A 24,781-nucleotide genomic window follows, 5' to 3' on the forward strand; every position below is an offset into this window, starting at 1 on the left:
CAACCACCAGCCCCACCTCCCACCAGTTGGCTCTGGCACAGACCTCTGAACCACCAGTCCCGCCTTCCACCAATGGCTCTGGCACAGATCATATAAGTCTGCCCAGCACTAGCCCCGCCTCCCCCCACCGGCTCTGCCACCCAATCTCGGCTAAGCTCCTGAGAATCTATTCCTTCTGAACAGGATTCCTTTATGTTTATCCCACGCATGTTTGAATTCTGTTACTGTTTTCATCTCCACCACCTCCCTCGGGAGGGCATTCCAAGCATCCACCACTCTCTCCATGAAAAAATACTTCCTGCATTTTTCTTGAGTCTGCCCCCCTTCAATTTCATTTCAGACTCAAGAAAAATGTCAGGAAGACTTGTATGGTCTGTGCCAGAGCCGGTGGTTGGGAGGCGGGGCTTGTGGTTGGGAGGCGAGGATAGAGCTGGGCAGACTTATACGGTCTGTGCCAGAGCCAGTGGTTGGGAGGCGGGGCTGGTGCTTGGGAGGCGGGGATAGTGCTGGGCAGACTTATACGGTCTGTGCCAGAGCCGGTGGTTGGGAGGCAGGGATAGTGCTGGGCAGACTTATATGGTCTGTTCCAGAGCCAGTGGTTGGGAGGCGGGGCTGGTGGTTGGGAGGCGGGGATAGTGCTGGGCAGACTTATACGGTCTGTGCCCTGAAGAGCATAGGTACAAATCAAAGTAGGGTATACACAAAAAGTAGCACATATGAGTTATTTTGTTGGGCAGACTGGATGGACCGTGCAGGTCTTTTTCTGCCGTCATCTACTATGTTACTATGTCCTCTCGTTCTACCGCCTTCGCATTACAATAGTCAGAGAATACTAGTATTTGGACCAAAGGACAGAAGATTGAATTCGAAAAGAAAGGTCTCAATTGCTTCAGCCTCCGCAATGTTTTAAAGTCACTGGATATCACCTTAGATACCTGAGGTTCAAATGACAGATACTGGTCAATAGTTATACCTATGATTTTCATAGTGGTAACCAGCGGGTAAGTCATATCTATAGTGAAGTCTCTAATAGCCATAGGGTGATAGGGATTAGTCAGGATTGGGAACTTGGTTTTGTTTTTGCTTTAGTTTTAATTTGAAATCGGCAGCCCAGGATTCCATCAGATCCAAACCGGATTTGATAGTAGGCAAGATTTCAACTATATTGACTATAAATGGGATGTAATTGGTAAAATCATTGGCATACATAAAGGCATTAACATAAAGGTATTAAAACATCTGGATTCCTGTAAACTAGTGGAGCCATATTAAATTGAACAGAATGGGGGAAAGAGGGAATCCCTGGGGAGCACCACAGAGGACCAAGGTGGAGACAGAGTACAAAGAGCTCCAAAGAAAGAACAGCGTACAAATCGAGTCATCAATCTGATGTCCATCCAGTCTCATAAATATTTTACATAAAAAAACATAAGCTTTTACCGAAGGTTTAGTATGGTGAGCATAAAAACGCGGTTTAAAAGTTCCCATACCCAACGTCCAATGCTTCCAACTGGATACCACCAGCAGTGTGTCCTCGATCCAGTTCTTCAAAATCAACTTCTTAGCCAGTAGTAGGGCAGAAAGAGTAAACTTTTTCTGGGCCAGAGAGCTAATACAGTCCCGCTCTGTCTTTATTCGGCTCGCAATTGCCCAGCATAAGCAAAATGTAAGTATATGGAGGTAACCGGCCCAGGACCCCCGCATTGACTCAACACATATTGTCCAAAGCGGTATCAGGGATGTGCAGTCCAAAGAAGTATGAAGCCAAGTACCCCTACCCTACTTACATCGTAAACAAGTGTTGTCCACCCACAGCTTTATTTGACATCCTTTTACCTGAGTGATATACACCCTCTGTGCAATTTTGAAATTTATCTCTTGTAAAAACACTGCGCGTATGAATACACTGCACTCCTAGACTGTCTGGACCCAGACCCTGGAGTATACCCAGCAGACAGGATCTGGACTGAATTCGAGCCACTATCGGAAGATCTCATCTCCCAAACGCTTAAAAGATTCGCCAAATCTCACTGCAAACTAGACATCTGCCCAAATAACCTTATGAAATCGGCCCCCAACAATTTATAACAGATCTAACGAAACATGTGAATTTCATGCTACAAAATGGACTCTTCCCAAAGGAGAAAGGAAACATCCTACTCACCCCCATACCCAAAGATGCAAAGAAAAATGCAAGTGAATTAACCAACTATAGACCAGTAGCATCCATTCCCCTAATAACCAAAATAACAGAAGGGATGGTCACCAAACAACTCACAGACTATCTAAACAAGTTCTCAATACTACAAGAGTCCCAGTCAGGATTTCGTTCTAATCACAGTACTGAAACAATACTAGTTACGTTCATGAATAAATTCAAACAAACGATTGCAACCGGCAAGAATATATTACTTCTACAATTCGACATGTCAAGTGCCTTCGACATGGTTGATCATGGAATCCTACTACACATCCTTGAATACTTCGGTATCGGAGGCAACGTTCTTAATTGGTTTAAAGGATTCCTAACTACACGCTCATATCAAGTGACATCAGATTTGACTACATCAGCCACATGGACACCTGAATGTGGAGTTCCACAGGGATCTCCCCTCTCACCGACTATGTTCAACCTAATGATGACATCCTTGGCCAAACTACTATCAAAGCAAAACCTCAACCCATACATTTACGCTGATGATGTAACGATTTACATCCCATTCAAACAAGACCTAAAAGAAATTTCCAATGAAATCAACCAAAGTCTACATATCATGCACTCCTGGGCAGATGCCTTTCAGTTAAAACTCAATGCAGAAAAAACCCAATGCCTAATACTCACCTCCCAACACATCACGAGCAAATTTACCACCATCAACACCCCAAAACTAAATCTACCAATTTCGGAAACCCTGAAAATTCTTGGAGTCACCATTGACCGGCACCTAACACTTGAGAATCACGCGACAATCATAACCAAAAAGATATTCCATTCAATGTGGAAATTAAAAAGAGTAAAACCATTCTTCCCAAGAACCGTTTTCCGGAATCTGGTACAATCATTAGTACTCAGTCACCTAGACAACTGCAACTCACTCTACGCTGGCTGCAAAGAGCAAATACTCAAAAAAAACTCCAACCAGTCCAGAACACAGCAGCTAAACTCATATTTGGAAAACCAAAATACAAAAGTGCAAAGCCCCTACGAGAGAAACTACACTGGTTACCACTCAAAGAACGCATCACGTTCAAAGTATGCACCCTAGTACATAAAATCATCCACGGCGAGGCCCCAGCCTACATGTCTGACCTGATTGACCTACCACCCAGGAATGCCAAAAGATCATCTCGCACATTCCTTAATCTTCATTTCCCCAACTGCAAAGGCCTAAAATATAAACTAATGCACGCATCAACCTTTTCCTATAAGAGCACGCAATTCTGGAACGCATTGCTACGCAACCTAAAAGCGACCTATGAACTGCCAACTTCCGCAAACTGCTGAAGACCCATCTCTTCGACAAGACATACCACAAAGACCAAAACATGTGAAATCCCCACATATATGTAATAATGTTAAGAATGCCTTACATTATATCATTATCATGTTTTCCATTACCATGTAACCCAAAATACTTCTGTAACACTAAATGTCAATTCTCCTTTCATTTCCACTATCCATGATACATTGTAAGCCACATTGAGCCTGCAAAGAGGTGGGATACAAATGCAATAAATAAATAAAATAAATAATAATTCTCCTTCCAGTATTCAAAAAGATTCTCGGATATAACTACCGACGAGCCAGGACATCCACATATTTAATATCCTGGGCCGTTAGAAGATCTTGATACCAGTTGGAAACTGTATTACATTTGAGGGGCAATGTCTTAAAATCCTCGTATTCATTCCAAAGCATACTAGATGGTGCCTTTCTATTCAAGGTCTCCCAATAGTGATGAACTTGCAAAAAATGGGAAAAAATGAGAATTGGGTAACTGCCATTTATGTTTATTGGTATTCATAGTGATAACTGATAAAATTTCTCCAGTGATTTTGGCAAGTTTACGTTTGCATCAGCCTTCTCGCTCCTTGAGGTCTGGATTTTCTAACATGCTCAATGTTCCTTCTTTCAAGTCTGTTTTTTTTTTGGACATGTACAGGAACTCAATCTTTTACATTGCAGGACCAAGACTGCGGAATTCTTTACCTGTTCAGCTTCGAGCCTTACAAAATATGAATGAATTTTAAAAAGCTTTGAAAAGTGTTCTGTTTCAGCAAGCTTTTCATATTTTTCCTTGGGGGTTAGCTGGAATACTGTCAGATTCTGATGTTATAGCAGATGTTGTTTTGATGTATGTCTGTGAACTATGTATTATTATTATGATTGTAAATTGCTCTCCTCTCAGGGTTGTAGTATCACAGGTTAGAAAATGTTTTAATAAATAATAAAACAAACATAGGAAAGGCACCCTCTGATATTAACGCCCTCGTCGTTCCCATACTATTATCCTAGATGTGCATCACCTGTGGCTCTTCGTACAAACATATCACCACATACAGTGCCTTGTAAAAGTCTTAAGATACTTCATGATTTCTCACATTAAAGTAGGAATTTGTTTCACTGATCTACACAACAGACTCCATGCTTTCAATGAGAACCAAAACACCTAAAGCTCACACTCACTGCTCATTAATACATCAACATATCCACTTATAACCCTCAACCCCTAATCTCACCACACTCACACCTCTACTCACAGAAAACGCCCTTAATTTCCTGTTGTTCCTTTCCAATGTCCCAATGTTCATTTCAATTGATTTATTCCTTATTGATTTTGATTTTGCCACGTTTAATTCCTCAATGTAATCCATAACCTGAATTGTAACAAAATGTATTTCCACCAATCATAATGTACTGTAAGCCACACTGAGCCCGCAAAAAGGTGGGAAAATGTGGGATACAAATGCAATAAAATAAATAAATAAATAAACAAACTCTTAAAAAAAAAAGAGGATGCTGGCTTGATGGACCTTCGGTCTGTCCCAGTATGGTATTGCTTATGTTCTTATGTAGGAGTCACTAATTGAAAGAACTCTAGTAGCTTTAAATATTGTTTTCTCATAAGTGGCATTAGTCTCTCATATACATGAGTTACATTTTCAATTTAATTCAAGAAAATAGACACTAGCCTGTATGATTGATTTTCCTTCCTTTTACCTCTTAGTGTGGGAATTATTTGTATAAACTGCTTGAGACTTACTTATATTTGGATGCTTCTTTTTCAGAATTTGAACTGATGCACGTGGATGAATTCATAGATGAGCTCCTGCACAGTGAGCGTGTTTGTGATGTCATCTTACCTCGGCTGCAGGTAGGTACGGGAAGGCTGATCTTCCACTTTAGAATTGGAAGGGCATGTTTTCTCTTCTGGCAGCCTGACCCCTAGTGGTGGTATTGCAGTTCCCTGCTGGTATAGAAGTGACCGGGCATCACTCCTGCATCCCACTGGACACCAGAGATACTCTGGAGGATGCTGGTATTTCTCAGATGGGATTAGGTGGTTGGGAACAGCTATATTTAGGAGGAAATTATCCACATGAGCTATTTAAGACATGTTATTTCACTGTTAACCCCAGTTATTAGTAACTAGGTATCGTAGTGCTGGGCAGACTTATACGGTCTGTGCCGGGGCTGGTGGTTGGGCGGCGGGGATAGTGCTGGGCAGACTTATACGGTCTGTGCCGGGGCTGGTGGTGGGCGGCGGGGATAGTGCTGGGCAGACTTATACGGTCTGTGCCAGGGCTGGTGGTTGGGCGGCGGGGATAGTGCTGGGCAGACTTATACGGTCTGTGCCAGAGCCGGTGGTGGGTGGCAGGGATAGTGCTGGCCAGACTTATACGGTCTGTGCACTGAAGAGGACAGTACAAATAAAAAAAAGTAGCACATATGAATTTATCTTGGGCAGACTGGATGGACCGTGCAGGTCTTTTTCTGCCGTCATCTACTATGTTACTATCCTGCTTATAATCGAACGAGAATAACGCCCAAGTTCCGACCTAAATCGGGAGATGGGCGTTCTTCTCACAAAAACAAATAAAGCGGCATAATCGAAAGCCGAACTTTGGACGCTTTCAACTGCACTCCGTCGCGGATGCGGACAAAGTTGACGGGGGAGTGTCGGAGGCGTGGTGAAGGCGGAACTGGGGCGTGGTTATCACCCGAACAGAGATGGGCGCCCTTCGCCGATAATGGATGCGTTTGTAGCTAGAATTTAGGGCACTTTTCCTGGACCCTGTTTTTTGACGAATAAGGCCCCAAAAAGTGCCCTAAATGACCAGATGACCCCCAGAGGGAGTCGGGGATGACCTCCCCTGACTCCCCCAGTGGTCACTAACCCCCTCCCACCACAACAAATGATGTTTCACAACTTTTTACTTTCACCCTCAAATGTCATACCCTCCTCCCAAGCAGCAGTATGCAGGTCCCTGGAACAGTTGTTAGGGGGTGCAGTGGACGTCAGGCAGGTGACCCAGGCCCATCCCCCCCCTACCTGTTACAATTGTGCTGCTTAATGCTACTAGTCGTCCAACCCCCCCCCAAACCCCCTGTACCCACATGTAGGTGCCCCCCTTCACCGCTTAGGGCTATAGTACTGGTGTAGACTTGTGGGCAGTGGGTTTTGAGGGGGATTTGGGGGCTCAACACACAAGGGAAGGGTGCTATGCACCTGGGAGCTCTTTGACCTTTTTTTTGTTTTTGTAAAAGTGCCCCCTAGGGTGCCCGGTTGGTGTCCTGGCATGTGAGGGGGACCAGTGCACTATGAATCCTGGCCCCTCCCACGAACAAATGCCTTGCATTTATTCGTTTTTGAGCTGGGCGATTTCATTTTCCATTATCGGTGAAAAGCAAAAACGCCCAGCTCACACCTTGGCGAATAAAGCATGGGCGTCTATTTTTTTTAAAAAATACGGTTCACTCCGCCCCTTCACGGACCCGTTCTCGGAGATTAACGCCCATGGAGATAGGCGTTTCTGGTCGATTATGCCCCTCTATGTTGCATAAAATGGGACCTGTGGTGAAATAACACCTCTTAATGGTAGCCCACTTTGATAACTGCACCATCAGTTTACTTTATCCCTTCGAGTACTGGCCACATGTTAGCCAGTGTTAGGAATAGAAGTGTTGGCCTTTGCAAACTGAATTATTCAAAAAGTAGGGCCCTCAGATTGTAATCCCCCCAAGAGACAGGGAAGTACTGTACCTAAATGTAACTTGCCATAAGCTAAATCTAAATCAGTAGAAACTTAACATTTTGTATTGAATATTCTTTAGTGATTGTAATACAAGATTCAAATTGCTAAATTTGTACGATTATCCGACCTTTGCTGATCTGACCATCCGGCATATCACTTGTCACTTATGAACTTTAATGCAATACCACTTTGTATTTCTCACTCCGGAAATGGCGATCGCCATTACAGCATAATGTAAGCCACATTGAGCCTGCAAATAGGTGGGAAAATGTGGGATAAAAATGCAACAAATAAATCAATAAATCCAACAGACCCCGGGTGACGTCATGCTGCTTCTTTTTCTGCTTTTATTGCCTCTGTTTCTGCATTGTTTGACTTCTCCGGAACCCTACTTTTACCACCGTTGTGAGCTGGACCCATGCATTGTTTAAGGGGTTACTATTGCTTTCCGTATTATCTGACTTCATTTATCCGACAACGGGTTGGTTCCATTTAGGTCAGATAATCGAGACTTTACTGTATGAGGAGATAGCAAGAATTGTAGGCAGAAGCAGATAAACACATTGACCTTCTCCATCAGGGCCTCTCATTTTTTTTCAGTGGGCATATAGTGCTAAACCCTGACTGAGAAGATCAAACCAGTGAGCAGACTTTTCAACTGTCTTCTATATCTTCCCACTGTAGAATGTCTGAAGAGGCTCTGAATGACATGTCTCAGTGAACAGTACTGGTAGTGCAAGACATGCCAGCATGTCTGCATGAGGTCAATATAGTTGTCAAATCCCCAAGATCAGATAGCCTACAAACAAGGAGGCGACCGAATACATCAGGAATTCTTCAGAGTATTTGGAAATATGAGTCGGTCCCCTGGGATTTTAAGGATGAAATACTTGCCCTCCTGCTTAAGAGAGAGGGTTAGAGGGCCAGCTGTGAGAACCATTGTGGGATTTCCCTGTTTGACATCAGTGAAAACCTGCTAGCAGGAGTAATTCTAGGGAAGATGCTGCACAGGAAATACTTCATCGTTCTGAGAATTAAAGTCCATAGTTAGATCTGGCTGAGGGGCCATAGACATGTGTTTTCCACCAGGTAGACACAAGGGGCATGCCTTGTGTAAAATCAAGAGCGGCATATATCTGACAAATGCCTTCTATAAATCAACTGTAATGGCTTGTGGAAAATCCTCCAGAAACCGAGGTTGTATACAAGCACCAACACTCTTTTGTATTGTCTTTTTCCATGGACAAGCAGAATTTTTAAAGCCATAGTAAAGAGGACTTCTGAGTACTTTCCAAAACCTGAGAGCTGATTTGGTGAAGACGACAGCTTGTCCTTTAGAAGCTTGAGCAAGGCAATAACGCCTAGTGAAAGTGTGAACAGAGGTCCTCGTTGCCGCTTTTCATACGTGCACGGCCATTGCTCTAAGATGGGGGTTCTCAACCCAGTCTTCAGGACACACCTAGCCAGTCAGGTTTTCAGGATACCCACAATGAATATGCATGAGAGAAATTTGCATGCACTATATTGTACACAAATTTCTCTCATGCATATTCATTATGGGTATCCTGAAAACCTGACTGGCTAGGTGTGTCATAAGTACATAAGTAATGCCACACTGGGAAAAGACCAAGGGTCCATTGAGCCCAGCATCCTGTCCACGACAGCGACCAATCCAGGCCAAGGGCACCTGGCAAGCTTCCCAAACGTACAGACATTCTATACATGTTATTCCTGGAATTGTGGATTTTTCCCGTCCATTTAGTAGTGGTTTATGGACTTGTCCTTTAGGAAACCGTCCAACCCCTTTTTAAACTCTGCTACACTAACCGCCTTCACCACTTTCTCCAGCAATGAATTCCAGAGTTTAATTATACATTGGGTGAAGAAAAATTTTCTCCCATTTGTTTTAAATTTACTACACTGAAGACTGGGTTGAGAACCCCCACCTTAGAACAATGGCCGTGCACGTATGAAAAGCGGCAACGAGGACCTCTGTTCACACTTTCACTAGGTGTTATTGCCTTGCTCAAGCTTCTAAAGGATAAGCTGTCGTCTTCACCAAATCAGCTCTAAACTGATGCAAAGTCACTCTGTGGAAAGTTATGTACTGCACAACGGGGGTTTGCTATGGACGGCAGGATCCTAAGCCACATAGCCCCTTTCCCCCACCCTGAAGCTCAAACTTGCTAGAATACAGATTGAAAGGAGCAGTTGGAAGTAAAGCACAGGAATAGCAGTGCAAGCTCAGAAAACCTTTCTAGAGGTTTGAGCGTTAAGAGTGTAGACTTGACTTGATTCACCCAGTGACATCACCATTTGTGTAGCTGTGGGGATCCTGCTGTCCACAGAAAAACTCTCATTACAGGTATGCAAATATGCTTTATTTGCATACTCCTTAACTCCCATTTCAGTTGAATATGGTTTACATATAGAAAGCATAAATTGAAATATTATTTATTTGTTACATTTGTATCCCACATTTTCCCACCTATTTGCAGGCTCAATGTGGCTTACATAGTACCGTAAAGGTGTTTGCCAATTCCGGTATGAACAAATACAGTAATGTGGTAGAATAAGGTTTGTGTGTGCAGACACATTAAGGAATCGTAGAGAGGAAGAGTTGTTATATGTCCATTATGAGCTTTGGTTTCGTTGTGTTGCAGGGTATAGGCATTTAAGTTGGGTCGGTAGGGTATGCCTTTTTGAACAGGCTAGTTTTTAATGATTTCCGGAAGTTTAGGTGATCGTAAGTTGTTTTCACGGCTTTTGGTAATGCGTTCCATAGTTGTGTGCTTATGTAGGAAAAGCTGGATGCATAGGTTGATTTGTATTTACTACTACTACTTATTTCTAAAGCGCTACTAGACGTAGGGTGCCCCAGTCCCATATTCCCTCATGAGAAAAGAATTAAGCCTTCATAACTTTTCTAAAAAAAAAAAACCCAGTTAATTATGGTTCCCAGTAAATTTCCAAAAGGATAACATTCCAGAAATTCAAAGCATAAAATCTAAATGCCCACACTATGCAGATCCAAAAGTACCCAAGTGAGGGCAGAGCTAATAAAACCTGCTGTGAAAATCACATTGCCCTCACTGGCTGGTAGTAAAACTGATAGTTCATAGGTGGTGCTAGCATCTTTGTCTTCGCATCTGATTTGCCACAGGACGCTTTCAGCAACTGCAGTATACAAACACTGCTTCACAGTAACATGGCAAGTTCTTCCCACTGTCCACCTACATCAGAATGCAAACAGCACAGTCTCTGTGGCATGGCCTCTCCAGAATCTCAACTGAAGTGAATGGAGCACCTTCCACCAGTCTTAAACCTTTCTTCACTAAAGTAGAGCTCAAGAGATGGTAGTCAAGATTGGTTTACCACAGCTGCTTTAGAAAGGATGGCTTAACTACTACTACTTATCATTTCTATAGCGCTACTAGACATACACAGCGCTGTACACTTGAACATGAAGAGACAGTCCCTGCTCGACAGAGCTTACAATCTAATTAGGACAAACAGGACAAACAAGAAACAAGGGAATATTAAAGTGAGGATGACAAAATAAGGGTTCTGAACAAGTGAATAAGGGTTAGGAGTTAAAAGCAGCATCAAAAAGGTGGGCTTTTAGCTTAGATTTGAAGACGGCCAGAGATGGAACTCGATGTACAAGCTTAAGCTTGTACTAAGGATCCTCTTAACTGGCTTTACCAACCACATCTCATTCCTCTTCCTGATTGGACTCTTCAACTTGAGGTGGTTTATTTTTCCCTCCCTGTTGTGTGTTCTCCTATTTCTTTGCTGGTATGGTGTGAATGCTTATTTTTCCTGTTATTATTGGAGTTCCCTAGCAAAATTTTAATACACTTCCATCAGAAATATATGTACATGGTCCCCTTCCCTGCCTCTGTAGCAGTTTTCTAAGTTGGTTTGACTTGAAATGATGGTAGTAATAATTTGCTGCAGTAGCTGGTTGGGAGAGATCTGAAACAGCAAGTATTAAATCATATTTAATAACTTCCTTGCCAGTCAGTTTCAGGACAGAAGTTTTCCATAGATACAGACTGCCCCCCCCCCCCCACCCCTTTTACAAGGCCATGTAGTAATGCCGACACAGACCATTCATTTTGAATGGTCTGTGTCGGCATTACCACACCGGCAAAAGGGAGGGTGAGAGAAAGCCCTCAGTTATTCATGGCATTTTAATACACTTATTAACTAACTTCATATACAATTTGAAATTAGCAGATTTTTTTTTTTTTTTTTAATGTGGTGGGCTATTATTACTCTTGTTCTTGGTACTAGTTTCTGAGCTTGCAGTTTGAAGCACTGATGCTTAGAGGTAAATCATTGATTTTTCAGAAGTCTAGGTGCAGATGTGTTTAAATTGGTATCTTTTTTTTTTTTTGTTTGATTTTTTTGTTTTAACATGACCCTTCCACCCCCCCCCCCCCCCCCCCCCCCCCCCCCAGAAACGTTATGTATTAGAAGAAGCCGAACAGCTGGATACTCGTATTAGTGCTTTGGAAGAAGATATGGATGACGTGGAGTCCAGTGAGGAGGATGACGACGATGATGATAAGGTTTGTAGATTGTGGACTTTTTTTTTTTTTTTTTAAATCCCTATTCCATGCCATGCAGTTTGGTTGTTCAGTACCTGCCACTGGCAGCAGAATTATGGGTACAGTTTTTTTGGTCCCCCCCCCCCCAAAAAAAAAAAAAAAAACAATAATGATCACAATTTCCAAGGTCCAAGTTGGCCTAGAAAAGGAGGAACCTCTCCTGCTAGTCAAATCACTTTATATTCTGAAATTATACACTGTAAAATCCAAGTTAAATAAATAAATAAATAAAATATAGGGCAGTGGTTCTCAACTGAATCAATGAGACACTTCCAGCCAGTAGGTTTTCAGGATATCTACAATGAAGATGCATGAGAGAAATTTGCTTACAATACTATCTCGTACATCTTTATTGAGGATATTCTGAAAAACCCAACTGACTTGGAGTGTCCTGTAGACTAGGTTGAGAACCCCTGCCGTAGCCTACTGTAATAGTTTCATACATGAAGTAACATAATAGAAATGCAAAATACTTAATTTCCCCAAATGGTGGTAATGTTTTTATTTTCTTCAGTCCAGCTGCTCAGATCTATTGCTAAAGAGAATCGGGTGGTTGGGTATGGTAGGTAGAGAGATCACTTGCTCATTCCGATTTTTGTAGCTCCTTGTACACTTGAATAGTGAAAAGAGAGGTTACAGCTTTGAAATACAACACAAGATTCAGTCTATTCTGTGTATGTCACCTGGTTTGATCTGAGTAGTATGTGTTTATTTATGCTTGTTGATATGGTGGGGGGGGGGGGGGGACTATAACTGGGGTGAGTGGGAGGTGAGTTAGACATGTTATTGTTTAGTTAGTTAAACTAAGATATTTCCTTGTGTCTTGAATGTTTGTTTGCATTTTCAAGAAAAAAGATGTAACAAAATAAAACAATAGAAGATCAGTGAGTTAAAACAATTCAAAAACACATAGTGAGGAACTATTTTCAAAAGGAAATCTAAACTTTTTTATTTTCACGGGTTATTGGGGTCCATTTTGGAGCAGATGCAATCTGGTACATCTACAGTAAGTATTGTTTTCTACATGTATTGTCTTGATGGATTGACAGCAAAGGAATGTTTTGTAAATAGTGATCAGTCCTCTTGAAGTCAGAATTGTTTTCTGTAGGCGAGTGAAATAGTGTGATATGCACTTATGTTTTTCAGATGGATAGAGTCCCATCACCTGATCACCACAGAAGAAGCTATCGAGACTTAGATAGACCACGCAGATCTCCTTCACCACGATATCGGCGGAGTCGAAGCAGATCTCCAAGAAGGTAACGGTGAAACACTGCAGGACTATGTACTTCTAATGTGTCAGCATTGCCAATAGGATAGCAAAATGATTTGGGAATAATCTAGCAGTAATCAAATAAAATTATTATGATTAGATTCTTGATAACAAAAAAAAAAGAGGAATGGGAATTGGATCAGGCTCTTCAAAAACAGGCTCAGGACTTCAAACAAGTTATAGGTGTTTTGAGCTGACTCAGCACCTACCTATCTGCCTCACGAGTCTTTTGGTACGCATTCTTGACAATCACATTAGCCCTTGGTAATGCGTCTGTTAAAATGGACGTAAGTTGGTCTTTAGAAAGACCGTTATTGAAAAAAGCAGATAATGAATAGCATATAAAATGCCGCTGATATACCATCTTTCTGGTTCGACTTGACCCGCTCCCCTGTCAGATCTGGAATCTTTTAATGTTCCTAAGATAGACTCTCTGGTAACTGCTGTTAACAAGAAAAAAAACACCTATTCCCGTGGAAGGAGGGACAGCTCTCAAAGATCCTGAAGATCATCAAATGGAGGCGCTCCTGAAGTGTTCCTTAGAGGTTTCGGCCTTGGCCTTGCAGGCAGCTATTTGTGGAGGTTTTGTGGTTTTTGGTGGGCCAAGCAGTTGTCTGACTCTCCAACTTCCTCTTCCTCGCAGGCCTCTTCAGTTGTGGTTCGTCTCAGTCTTCAGTGGTGGCTGGACCCCTGTCATCTGAGTTGGGGCATGCTTCTGGATCCACCAGATTGAGTACTACTACTACTATTTAGCATTTCTATAGCGCTACAAGGCGTACGCAGCGCGGCACAAACATAGAAGAAAGACAGTCCCTGCTCAAAGAGCTTACAATCTAATAGACAAAAAAATAAATAAAGTAAGCAAATCAAATCAATTAATGTGAACGGGAAGGAAGAGAGGAGGGTAGGTGGAGGCAAGTGGTTACAAGTGGTTACGAGTCAAAAGCAATGTTAAAGAGGTGGGCTTTCAGTCTAGATTTAAAGGTGGCCAAGGATGGGGCAAGACGTAGGGGCTCAGGAGGTTTATTCCAGGTGTAGGGTGCAGCGAGACAGAAGGCGCGAAGTCTGGAGTTGGCAGTAGTGAAGAAGGGAACAGATAAGAAGGATTTATCCATGGAGCGGAGTGCACGGGAAGGGGTGTAGGGAAGGACGAGTGTGGAGAGATACTGGGGAGCAGCAGAGTGAGTACATTTATAGGTTAGTAGAAGAAGTTTGAACAGGATGCGAAAACGGATAGGGAGCCAGTGAAGGGTCTTGAGGAGAGGGGTAGTATGAGTAAAGCAACCCTGGCGGAAGACGAGACGGGCAGCAGAGTTTTGAACCGACTGGAGAGGGGAGAGGTGACTAAGTGGGAGGCCAGCAAGAAGCAGATTGCAGTAGTCTAAACGAGAGGTGACAAGGGTGTGGATGAGGGTTTTGGTAGAGTGCTCGGAAAGAAAGGGGCGGATTTTATGGATGTTGTAAAGAAAGAAACGACAGGTCTTGACGAAGGATGCGAGTCTCTCCAGGATGGGGAGTTTCATTGTCTAGGGCAAATGGCTCAGGAAAGCAGGTCGGAGACGAAGTCCTGATGGTCCATCAATTGCCTGGAGATTTGGGCGATACGTGAGCTGCAGTGTTGCAGATACCAAATTCTGGGGTTCATTTCCTTTCCAGGGATCTATTGAGTGTTCCAGTGTTGTTATTCCTCTGTTCCTGTTTCTATGTTTTCTTTATAGAAACATGACGGCAGATAAAGGCCAAATGACCCATCCAGTCTGCCCATCCTCTGTAACCCGTAACTCTTCCTTTTCCTAAGCGATCCCACATGCTTATCCCATGCCTTTTTAAATTCTGGAACAGTCCTAGACTCCACCACCTCCACCAGAAGGCCATTCCATGCCTCCACGACCCTTTCTGTGAAATAATACTTCTCCGAGGACAAGCAGGCTGCTTGTTCTCACTGATGATGGGGTGACGTCCACGGCAGCCCCTCCAATCGGAAACTTCACTAGCAAAGTCCTTTGCTAGTCCTCGCGCGCCCGCGCGCACCGCGCATGCGCGGCCGTCTTCCCGCCCGAAACCGGCTCGAGCCGGCCAGTCTTCTTTTGTCCGCACTCGGTACGGTCGTATTTTCGCCGTGTCGAGCCCCGGAAAGTCGACCTCGCGCGTCCAAATTGTTTTGAGCGTGTTTTTTCTTCGGAAAAGCTTTTGCTTAAGTCGGGAAGTGCTCCGGAAACCCTCCACCGGGTTTCGTGTCAATCCTCCCCATACTTCCAGCTTTTTGCCCCGGTAAGTTTTCTTTCGTCGTCGGGGTAGGCCTCTTTTCGGCCTCGGTCGAGATTTTCTCCCTCTAAAGTTTTGGTGCTCTTTTTCCGTCATTTCGGATTTTGATTTCGCCGGCGTGATTTTTCCGCCCATGACATCGAAGCCTTCCAGCGGCTTCAAGAAGTGCACCCAGTGCGCCCGGGTTATCTCGCTCACTGATCGACACTCGTCGTGTCTTCAGTGTCTGGGGGCCGAGCACCGCCCTCAGAACTGCAGTCTGTGTTCCCTGCTTCAGAGGCGGACTCAGGTAGCGAGACTAGCCCAGTGGAACGTGTTGTTCTCGGGCTCTTTGTCGGCATCGGCACCGGGATCTTCGAGTGCATCGACGTCGTCAGCGTCCAGACCATCTTCCTCGGCCGCCCCTGCATCGAGTGCATCGAGGCATCGGGCCTCTGCATCGGCGCCGAGACATCGGATAGCTGCATCGACGTCGGTGGTACCGGGACCTCGTCTGCTGATGTCGTCGGACGGTGGTGCATCGTCAGGAGTGCAGGTGAGGGCTGTCCATTCCCCTGCTGGTGGCGGCGAGCCTTCGGGTGGGTCTCCTCCTACCCTGAGGGCTCCTGCGGTACAGCCCCCCCGAGACCGACCTCCTTCGGTCTCGGCCCCGAGGAAGCGACGGATGGATTCTACGTCCTCCTCGTCGGTGCCGGGGACCTCCGGTGACATGCTTCGGAAGAAATCGAAGAAGCATCGACACCGGTCTCCTCCCCGTGTCGGCACCGAGAGCTCTGGGTCGCCGAGGGATTCGGCACCCAGCAGGCATCGGCACCGAGAGGACCGCTCACCCTCTGTTCAAGAGGTGTCGATGCGCTCCACTCTGGACAGCCCGGAACAGCCTCCTCGCCCGGAACAGGTTCTGACGTCGACGCCTGCATCGACCTCTCAGCCTTTTTCTGCAGCCACTCTGAACGAGAGCCTCCGGGCCGTTCTCCCAGAGATTCTGGGAGAGCTGTTGTGCCCTACCCCTCCGGTACCGGCGGTGCTTGCGCCTCCGGTACCGTCGAGTGTGGCGCCGGCTGGCCCATCGCCCAGGTTGAGGTCCCCGACGTCGGTACCGCGTGCGGTGCCGACCGCGGCCACCTCCCAGGAGGGCTCCCCGACTACGTCGGCGGAGGGAGCTTCGCCGATGCGGGCCAGGGAGTCTACCTCTCGACGCCCCCATCGTGGACGTGGCTCCACGGAGTCGAGCAGGGCGAGGTTGCAGACACAGGTCCGTGAACTTGTGTCTGACACCGAGGGTGAGGCCTCGTGGGAGGAAGAGGAAGATCCCAGATATTTCTCTGACGAGGAGTCTGAGGGTCTTCCGTCTGATCCCACTCCCTCTCCTGAGAGACAGCTTTCTCCTCCCGAGAGTCTGTCTTTTGCCTCCTTTGTCCGGGAGATGTCTACGGCCATCCCCTTCCCGGTGGTTGTGGAGGACGAGCCCAGGGCTGAAATGTTTGAGCTCCTGGACTATCCTTCTCCACCTAAGGAAGCGTCCACTGTTCCCTTGCACCATGTCCTGAAAAAGACATTGCTTGCGAACTGGACCAAGCCATTAACTAATCCCCACATTCCCAAGAAGATCGAGTCCCAGTACCGGATACATGGGGACCCAGAGCTGATGCGCACTCAGTTGCCTCATGACTCTGGAGTTGTGGATTTGGCCCTAAAGAAGGCTAAGAGTTCTAGGGAACATGCTTCGGCGCCCCCGGGCAAGGACGCTAGAACCTTAGACTCCTTTGGGAGGAAGGCCTACCATTCCTCTATGCTCGTGTCCAAGATCCAGTCTTACCAGCTCTACACGAGCATACACATGCGGAACAATGTGCGGCAGTTGGCGGGCTTGGTTGATGCTCTTCCCCCTGAGCAAGCCAAGCCTTTTCAGGAGGTGGTCAGGCAGCTGAAGGCGTGCAGAAAATTCCTGGCCAGAGGAGTTTATGACACTTTTGATGTTGCGTCCAGGGCCGCTGCTCAAGGTGTGGTGATGCGCAGGCTCTCATGGCTGCGTGCCGCCGACCTGGAGAATAGAATCCAGCAGCGGATTGCGGACTCGCCTTGCCGTGCGGACAATATTTTTGGTGAAAAAGTCGAACAGGTGGTAGAGTCTCTCCACCAGCGGGACACCGCATTCGACAAATTCGCCCGCCGGCAGCCTTCAGCTTCTACCTCTACAGGTAGACGATTTTTCGGGGGAAGGAAGACTGTTCCCTACTCTTCTGGCAAGCGTAGGTACAATCCTCCTTCCCGACAGCCTGCGGCCCAGGCTAAGCCCCAGCGCGCTCGCTCTCGTCAGCAGCGTGCGACTCAGCAAGGCCCCGCGGCTCCCCAGCAAAAGCAAGGGGCGAGCTTTTGACTGGCTCCAGCAGAGCATAGCCGACATCCAAGTGTCCGTGCCGGGCGACCTGCCAGTCGGAGGGAGGTTGAAAGCTTTTCACCGAGGGTGGCCTCTCATAACCTCCGATCAGTGGGTTCTGCAAATAGTCCGGCAGGGGTACACCCTCAATTTGACCTCAAAACCTCCAAATTGTCCACCGGGAGCTCAGTCTTACAGCTTCCAGCACAAGAAGGTACTTGCAGAGGAACTCTCCGCCCTTCTCAGCGCCAATGCGGTCGAGCCCGTGCCATCCAGGCAAGAAGGGCTGGGATTCTATTCCAGGTACTTCCTTGTGGAAAAGAAAACAGGGGGGATGCGTCCCATCCTAGACCTAAGGGCCCTGAACAAATATCTCGAAAAAGAAAAGTTCAGGATGCTTTCCCTGGGCACCCTTCTCCCCATGATTCAGCAAAACGACTGGCTATGCTCTCTGGACTTGAAGGATGCCTACACACACATCCCGATACTGCCAGCTCACAGACAGTATCTGCGATTTCAGTTGGGCACACGCCACTTCCAGTACTGTGTGCTACCCTTTGGGCTCGCCTCTGCGCCCAGGGTGTTCACCAAGTGCCTAGCTGTGGTAGCAGCGGCGCTTCGCAGGCTGGGGGTGCACGTGTTCCCATATCTCGACGATTGGCTGGTGAAGAACACATCCGAGGCAGGAGCCCTGCAGTCCATGCAGATGACTATTCGCCTACTGGAGCTACTGGGGTTTGTGATAAATTATCCAAAGTCCCACCTTCTTCCAGTGCAGAGACTCGAATTCATAGGAGCTCTGCTGGATTCTCGGACGGCTCGCGCCTATCTCCCAGAGACGAGAGCCAACAACTTGTTGTCCCTCGTCTCGCGGGTGTGAGCGTCCCAGCAGATCACAGCTCGGCAGATGTTGAGATTGCTGGGCCACATGGCCTCCACAGTTCATGTGACTCCCATGGCCCGCCTTCACATGAGATCTGCTCAATGGACCCTAGCCTCCCAGTGGTATCAGGCCGCTGGGGGTCTGGAGGACGTGATCCACCTGTCCACGAGTTTTCTCGAATCCCTGTATTGGTGGACCATTTGCTCCAATTTGACTCTGGGACGTCCCTTCCAAATCCCTCAGCCACGGAAAGTGCTGACTACGGATGCGTCCCTCCTGGGATGGGGAGCTCATGTCGATGGGCTTCACACCCAAGGAAGCTGGTCCCTCCAGGAACGCGGTCTACAGATCAATCTCCTGGAGTTACGAGCGATCTGGAACGCTCTGAAGGCTTTCAGAGATCGGCTGTCCCACCAAATTATCCAAATTCAGACAGACAACCAGGTTGCCATGTACTATGTCAACAAGCAGGGGGGCACCGGATCTCGCCCCCTGTGTCAGGAAGCCGTCAGCATGTGGCTCTGGGCTCGCCGTCACGGCATGGTGCTCCAAGCCACATATCTGGCAGGCGTAAACAACAGTCTGGCCGACAGGTTGAGCAGGATTATGCAGCCTCACGAGTGGTCGCTCAACTCCCGAGTGGTGCGCCAGATCTTCCAAGCGTGGGGCACCCCCTTGGTGGATCTCTTCGCATCTCGAGTGAACCACAAAGTCCCTCAGTTCTGTTCCAGGCTTCAGGCCCACGGCAGACTGGCTTCGGATGCCTTCCTCCTGGACTGGGGGGAGGGCCTGCTGTATGCTTATCCTCCCATCCCTCTGGTGGGGAAGACTTTGTTGAAACTCAAGCAAGACCGAGGCACCATGATTCTGATTGCTCCTTTTTGGCCGCGTCAGATCTGGTTTCCTCTTCTTCTGGAGTTATCCTCCAAAGAACCGTGGAGATTGGAGTGTTTTCCGACCCTCATCACGCAGGACGAAGGGGCTCTTCTGCATCCCAACCTCCAGTCTCTGGCTCTCACGGCCTGGATGTTGAGGGCGTAGACTTTGCCTCTTTGGGTCTGTCAGAGGGTGTCTCCCGCATCTTGCTTGCTTCCAGGAAAGACTCCACTAAGAGAAGTTACTTCTTTCATTGGAGGAGGTTTGCCGTCTGGTGTGACAGCAAGGCCCTAGATCCTCGCTCTTGTCCTACACAGACCCTGCTTGAATACCTTCTGCACTTGTCTGAGTCTGGTCTTAAGACCAACTCCGTAAGGGTTCACCTTAGTGCAATCAGTGCATACCATTACCAAGTGGAAGGTAAGCCGATCTCAGGACAGCCTTTAGTTGTTCGCTTCATGAGAGGTTTGCTTTTGTCAAAGCCCCCTGTCAAACCTCCTACAGTGTCATGGGATCTCAATGTCGTTCTCACCCAGCTGATGAAACCTCCTTTTGAGCCACTGAATTCCTGCCATCCGAAGTACTTGACCTGGAAGGTCATTTTCTTGGTGGCAGTTACTTCGGCTCGTAGAGTCAGTGAGCTTCAGGCCCTGGTAGCCCAGGCCCCTTACACCAAATTTCATCACAACAGGGTAGTCCTCCGCACTCACCCTAAGTTTCTGCCAAAGGTCGTGTCGGAGTTCCATCTGAACCAGTCAATTGTCTTGCCAACATTCTTTCCCCGTCCTCATTCCTGCCCTGCTGAACGTCAGCTGCACACATTGGACTGCAAGAGAGCATTGGCCTTCTACCTGGAGCGGACACAGCCCCACAGACAGTCCGCCCAATTGTTTGTTTCTTTTGATCCCAATAGGAGGGGAGTGGCTGTAGGGAAACGCACCATATCCAATTGGCTAGCAGATTGCATTTCCTTCACTTACGCCCAGGCGGGGCTGGCTCTTGAGGGTCATGTCACGGCTCATAATATTAGAGCCATGGCTGCGTCGGTAGCCCACTTGAAGTCAGCCTCCATTGAAGAAATTTGCAAAGCTGCGACGTGGTCTTCTGTCCACACATTCACATCTCATTACTGCCTGCAGCAGGATACCCGACGCGACTGTCGGTTCGGGCAGTCAGTTCTTCAGAACCTGTTTGGGCTTTAGGATCCAACTCCACCCCCCGAGGGCCCTGTTTGTTCTGTTCCAGGCTGCACTCTCAGTTAGTTGGTAAATTTTTTAGGTCAATCTCAGTTATGTCCTCGCCGTTGCGAGGCCCAATTGACCTTGGTTGTTGTTTTGAGTGAGCCTGGGGCTAGGGATACCCCATCAGTGAGAACAAGCAGCCTGCTTGTCCTCGGAGAAAGCGAATGCTACATACCTGTAGAAGGTATTCTCCGAGGACAGCAGGCTGATTGTTCTCACAAACCCGCCCGCCTCCCCTTTGGAGTTGTGTCTTCCCTTGAAGTGTATTGTCTTGCTACATACTGGACTGGCCGGCTCGAGCCGGTTTCGGGCGGGAAGACGGCCGCGCATGCGCGGTGCGCGCGGGCGCGCGAGGACTAGCAAAGGACTTTGCTAGTGAAGTTTCCGATTGGAGGGGCTGCCGTGGACGTCACCCCATCATCAGTGAGAACAATCAGCCTGCTGTCCTCGGAGAATACCTTCTACAGGTATGTAGCATTCGCTTTCCTTAGGTTACTCCTAAGCCTATTCCCTCTTAACGTTGTCATATGCCCCCTCATTCCAGAGCTCTCCTTCATTTGAAAAAGGCTCTCTTCCTGTACATAAATGCCCTTGAGATATTTAAACGTTTCTATTTCTAGTTTATTACTGCTTGGCTATGCGAAATACTGAGTAGGTGAGGATTGCACTCCCTTATACAGGTGTCACTAGTCGGTAGTTCTCAGTGTCTCTGTGTTGGTAGGAGAGCATATTACCCACTTGTCGGGAATGGACTGCAGAGACAGACTCAAGGAAAGTAAATTAGCAGGTAAGGTCTAATTTCTCCTTTGTAACAAGTTACAAGTAAAAAGTATGGCAAAAAAAATGTAACTCATTACAAGTAAAAGTACTGACAGTTGTACTTAAGTGCTATAATGAAGTACAAATATGTCATTGCTACCCATCTCTGAGGATTAATATACTTTGCAAACCTTTTACTCCAGAAGTATAAAAGTATTTTAAAAAAATGTATTCCTAGGTGTGTGTATTTTTCATACTACTCTAAGCCTAGAAAAACAGGACAAACCAAAAGAAAAGTAGATTCTTTGAGCTGGGGATGCTGTTTAACACCTCTCTCCCTGCATGTGAACTCTGTCTATAAATGGAAACCCAAAATCCTCATTTGTTTTTCCTTTTCAATTGTAGGCGAAGTCGCTCTCCAAAGCGGAGGAGGTAAGATGCAACTGGTTTTTCATGGTTTTGTGTGTGTGTGTATTTAAAATTTTTTTTATTTTTAAATTTGAAATTGCCTACATTTATTCTTCTTATAGCCCCTCACCACGCCGGGAACGACATCGTAGTAAAAGTCCAAGGCGCCATCGAAGCAGATCCAGGGAAAGACGCCACCGATCAAGATCCAAATCTCCAGGTACTGCTTAGTCACAAAATCTGATTCAGATAACTGGCTTATTTGTTTTGTGGAAAGTTGCAACTTAAATGTGCAGATGATTTGGGTCAGCTAAGTGCTGAAAATTGGTTGAGGATGCCTACGGTGAGACTATAGGACCTGCCGCTTATCTGTGTTTGTGCGAGGAGTATACATTGGGTCCCTCCATATTACAGCAGTGGCATCCTTACTTAACTGTATTTAGTTCTGTAGTTAAATCTCATGGCCTGTGAGCTGTTCAGTTTGCTGTCATATAAATATGGCTAACATCAACCACTAATATTGGTTCATACTATACAAGGCCTCCGACTCCATGTATAAATGGTCACAGGGAAAGAGATTGGAATTGTGCTCTGTATACTTTGGCTTAGGAGTGAAGTTCATTATTGGCTTATGGTATGTGCAAAATTAATCCATTTGTAGACATTGCCTCCAAACAAATTTATGTGCAAATTTAGCTACATCAAAAGTTTGAACTTAACCAATTAGTACCATTTCCACTATTTCTTATTGTAGAGTTGTAAAATGATGTAAAAAAAATGCTTCTGATAAGTGTTATGGATTACTTACATTGTTTGAGAACCTACACAATATTTTTTACCTTTATCTGACTGATCTGGGTATCTCAACCCTATTCTCATTGTTTACTTACATTTCTAACAGGGCATCATCGAAGCCACAGACACAGAAGCCATTCTAAATCCCCTGAAAGGTAAGGTGCTTCCCTTCCCTTCCCTGCCCCCCCCCCCCCCAAAAGCCTTGTCTCAAATGCAAAATTAAAGAGTTGCTTAATTGGCAAATAAAAAATGATAGAGCAAGTAGCTAACAAGCAGATGTGGAATACTGAAAGGCCAAGCACAACTATAATATTCTCTATATAGCTGTACAAAGTGATGCATGTGGGAAACAGGAAGCCGAATTATAGCTACGTCATGCAAGATTCCACGTTAGGAGTGATGGACCAAGAAAGGGATCTAGGTGTCATCGTTAATGATACGTTGAAACCTTCTGCTCAGTGTGCTGCTGCGGCTAAGAAAGCAAATAGAATGTTAGGTATTATTAGGAAAGGAATGGAAAACAAAAATGAGGATGTTATAATGCCTTTGTATCGCTCCATGGTGGAACCGCACCTCAAATATTGTGTTCAATTCTGGTCGCTGCATCTCAAAAAAGATATAGTGGAATTAGAAAAGGTGCAGAGAAGGGCGACGAAAATGATAAAGGGGATGGGACGACTTCCCTATGAGGAAAGGCTAAGAGGTCTATAAAATAATGAGTGGGGTTGAACGGGTAGATGTGAAGCGTCTGTTCACGCTTTCCAAAAATACTAGGACTAGGGGGCATGCGATGAAGCTGCAATGTTGTAAATTTTAAACGAATCGGAGAAAATGTTTCTTCACTCAACGTGTAATTCGTTGCCAGAGAATGTGGTAAAGGCAGTTAGCGGAGTTTAAAAAAGGTTTGGACGGCTTCCTAAAGGAAAAGTCCATAGACCATTATTAAATGGACTTGGGGAAAATCCACTATTTCTGGGATAAGCAGTATAAAATGTTTTTGTACATTTTTGGGATCTTGCCAGGTATTTGTGACCTGGATTGGCCACTGTTGGAAACAGGATTCTGGGCTCAATGGACCTTTGGTCTTTCCCAGGAAGGCAATACTTATGTACTTATGAACTATGCTAGCCATTTGCATCATAGATGACAACCGCCAGAAAAGATGAATTTTTGGAAAGGGGGGATTGGAGGTGCCTGACGGACATGCTGCAGAAAAATTATTTTTAAGACGGAAGGCTTTGTTTTGCTTTTCTCTTTTGCTGTGAAAGATGTGTGTTTTATTCTATTAGTTCATACAGTGAATTACAGTAAGAATTTTATCTCTGTTATAGATCAAAGAAAAGCCACAAGAAAAGTCGGCGTGTAAATGAATAGCAGAATAACTGGAACCAACCTTCACCTTCTCTTTTTGGAACAGTTCTTTTAGTTTATTTCTGTAAACTCCTCTTGTACCCTACAACACACTTTCTTTTAATTCTATTTTGGGAAAAAAATCTAAAACTAAATGAGTGCCTGTCTTCATTTACATTAAGGATATTCCTACGGTGGTTCTCTTTTTAAATAATTGAGGTGGTCCGTAAGAAGTACTCTTTGCTGGGGGCAGAAGAGGAATGTGAATATTGAAAGCTCTTATGGGTCTGGGGCTATGGATAATGACCTCTTAGAACCCACATCCTGTTTAGAAAAGGACAGTATGTGATTATAATAAAAGGTAAGCCCCTATTTTTTTATTTTAAAGAAATAAAGTAATTAGTTGTGATCACACTTCCTTTTCTACCTTCTAATTCCCTAGAACTAAGCTAATATTGAATGTTTACTGCAAGGTGAGGACTATTTTACAACAACAAAAAGATTGAATCCTTGTAGTATCAGTCCAGACAGCTTGGCAGAAACACCTGTGTGTTGTAACAAGTAATTCTGCTTCTGGCAGTCTTGTTTGTATGGTCTGTCAATAATGTACAGTGATGTAAAAATGATTTATCCCCTCCTGATTTTTTTCTATATATGTAATTTAGTGTTTTACAGCAC

At 45.6% G+C, this 24,781-nt stretch overlaps 1 protein-coding gene across 3 annotated transcripts in view; it reads left to right on the plus strand.

The window, feature by feature from the left end:
* The window catches only part of PRPF38A (pre-mRNA processing factor 38A), a 48,636-nt gene extending 24,119 nt beyond the window's left edge, over positions 1-24,517 (plus strand). For 2 of the 3 annotated variants that reach the window (XM_030206489.1, XM_030206487.1), the window contains exons 4-10: positions 5,290-5,375; positions 11,724-11,834; positions 13,020-13,132; positions 21,956-21,982; positions 22,081-22,178; positions 22,860-22,908; positions 24,085-24,517. In XM_030206489.1, coding sequence (XP_030062349.1) covers positions 5,290-5,375; positions 11,724-11,834; positions 13,020-13,132; positions 21,956-21,982; positions 22,081-22,178; positions 22,860-22,908; positions 24,085-24,127 — 527 coding nt within the window. In that variant the 3' untranslated portion in view covers positions 24,128-24,517. Of the gene's footprint in view, positions 1-5,289; positions 5,376-11,723; positions 11,835-13,019; positions 13,133-21,955; positions 21,983-22,080; positions 22,179-22,859; positions 22,913-24,084 lie in introns of those variants that run through there. The other variant, XM_030206488.1, reaches the window with a different exon arrangement.
* Positions 24,518-24,781: the final 264 nt, after the last annotated feature.

Source organism: Microcaecilia unicolor, chromosome 6 (genome assembly GCF_901765095.1).
Source record: "Microcaecilia unicolor chromosome 6, aMicUni1.1, whole genome shotgun sequence".
Taxonomy (NCBI): Eukaryota; Metazoa; Chordata; class Amphibia; order Gymnophiona; family Siphonopidae; genus Microcaecilia; species Microcaecilia unicolor.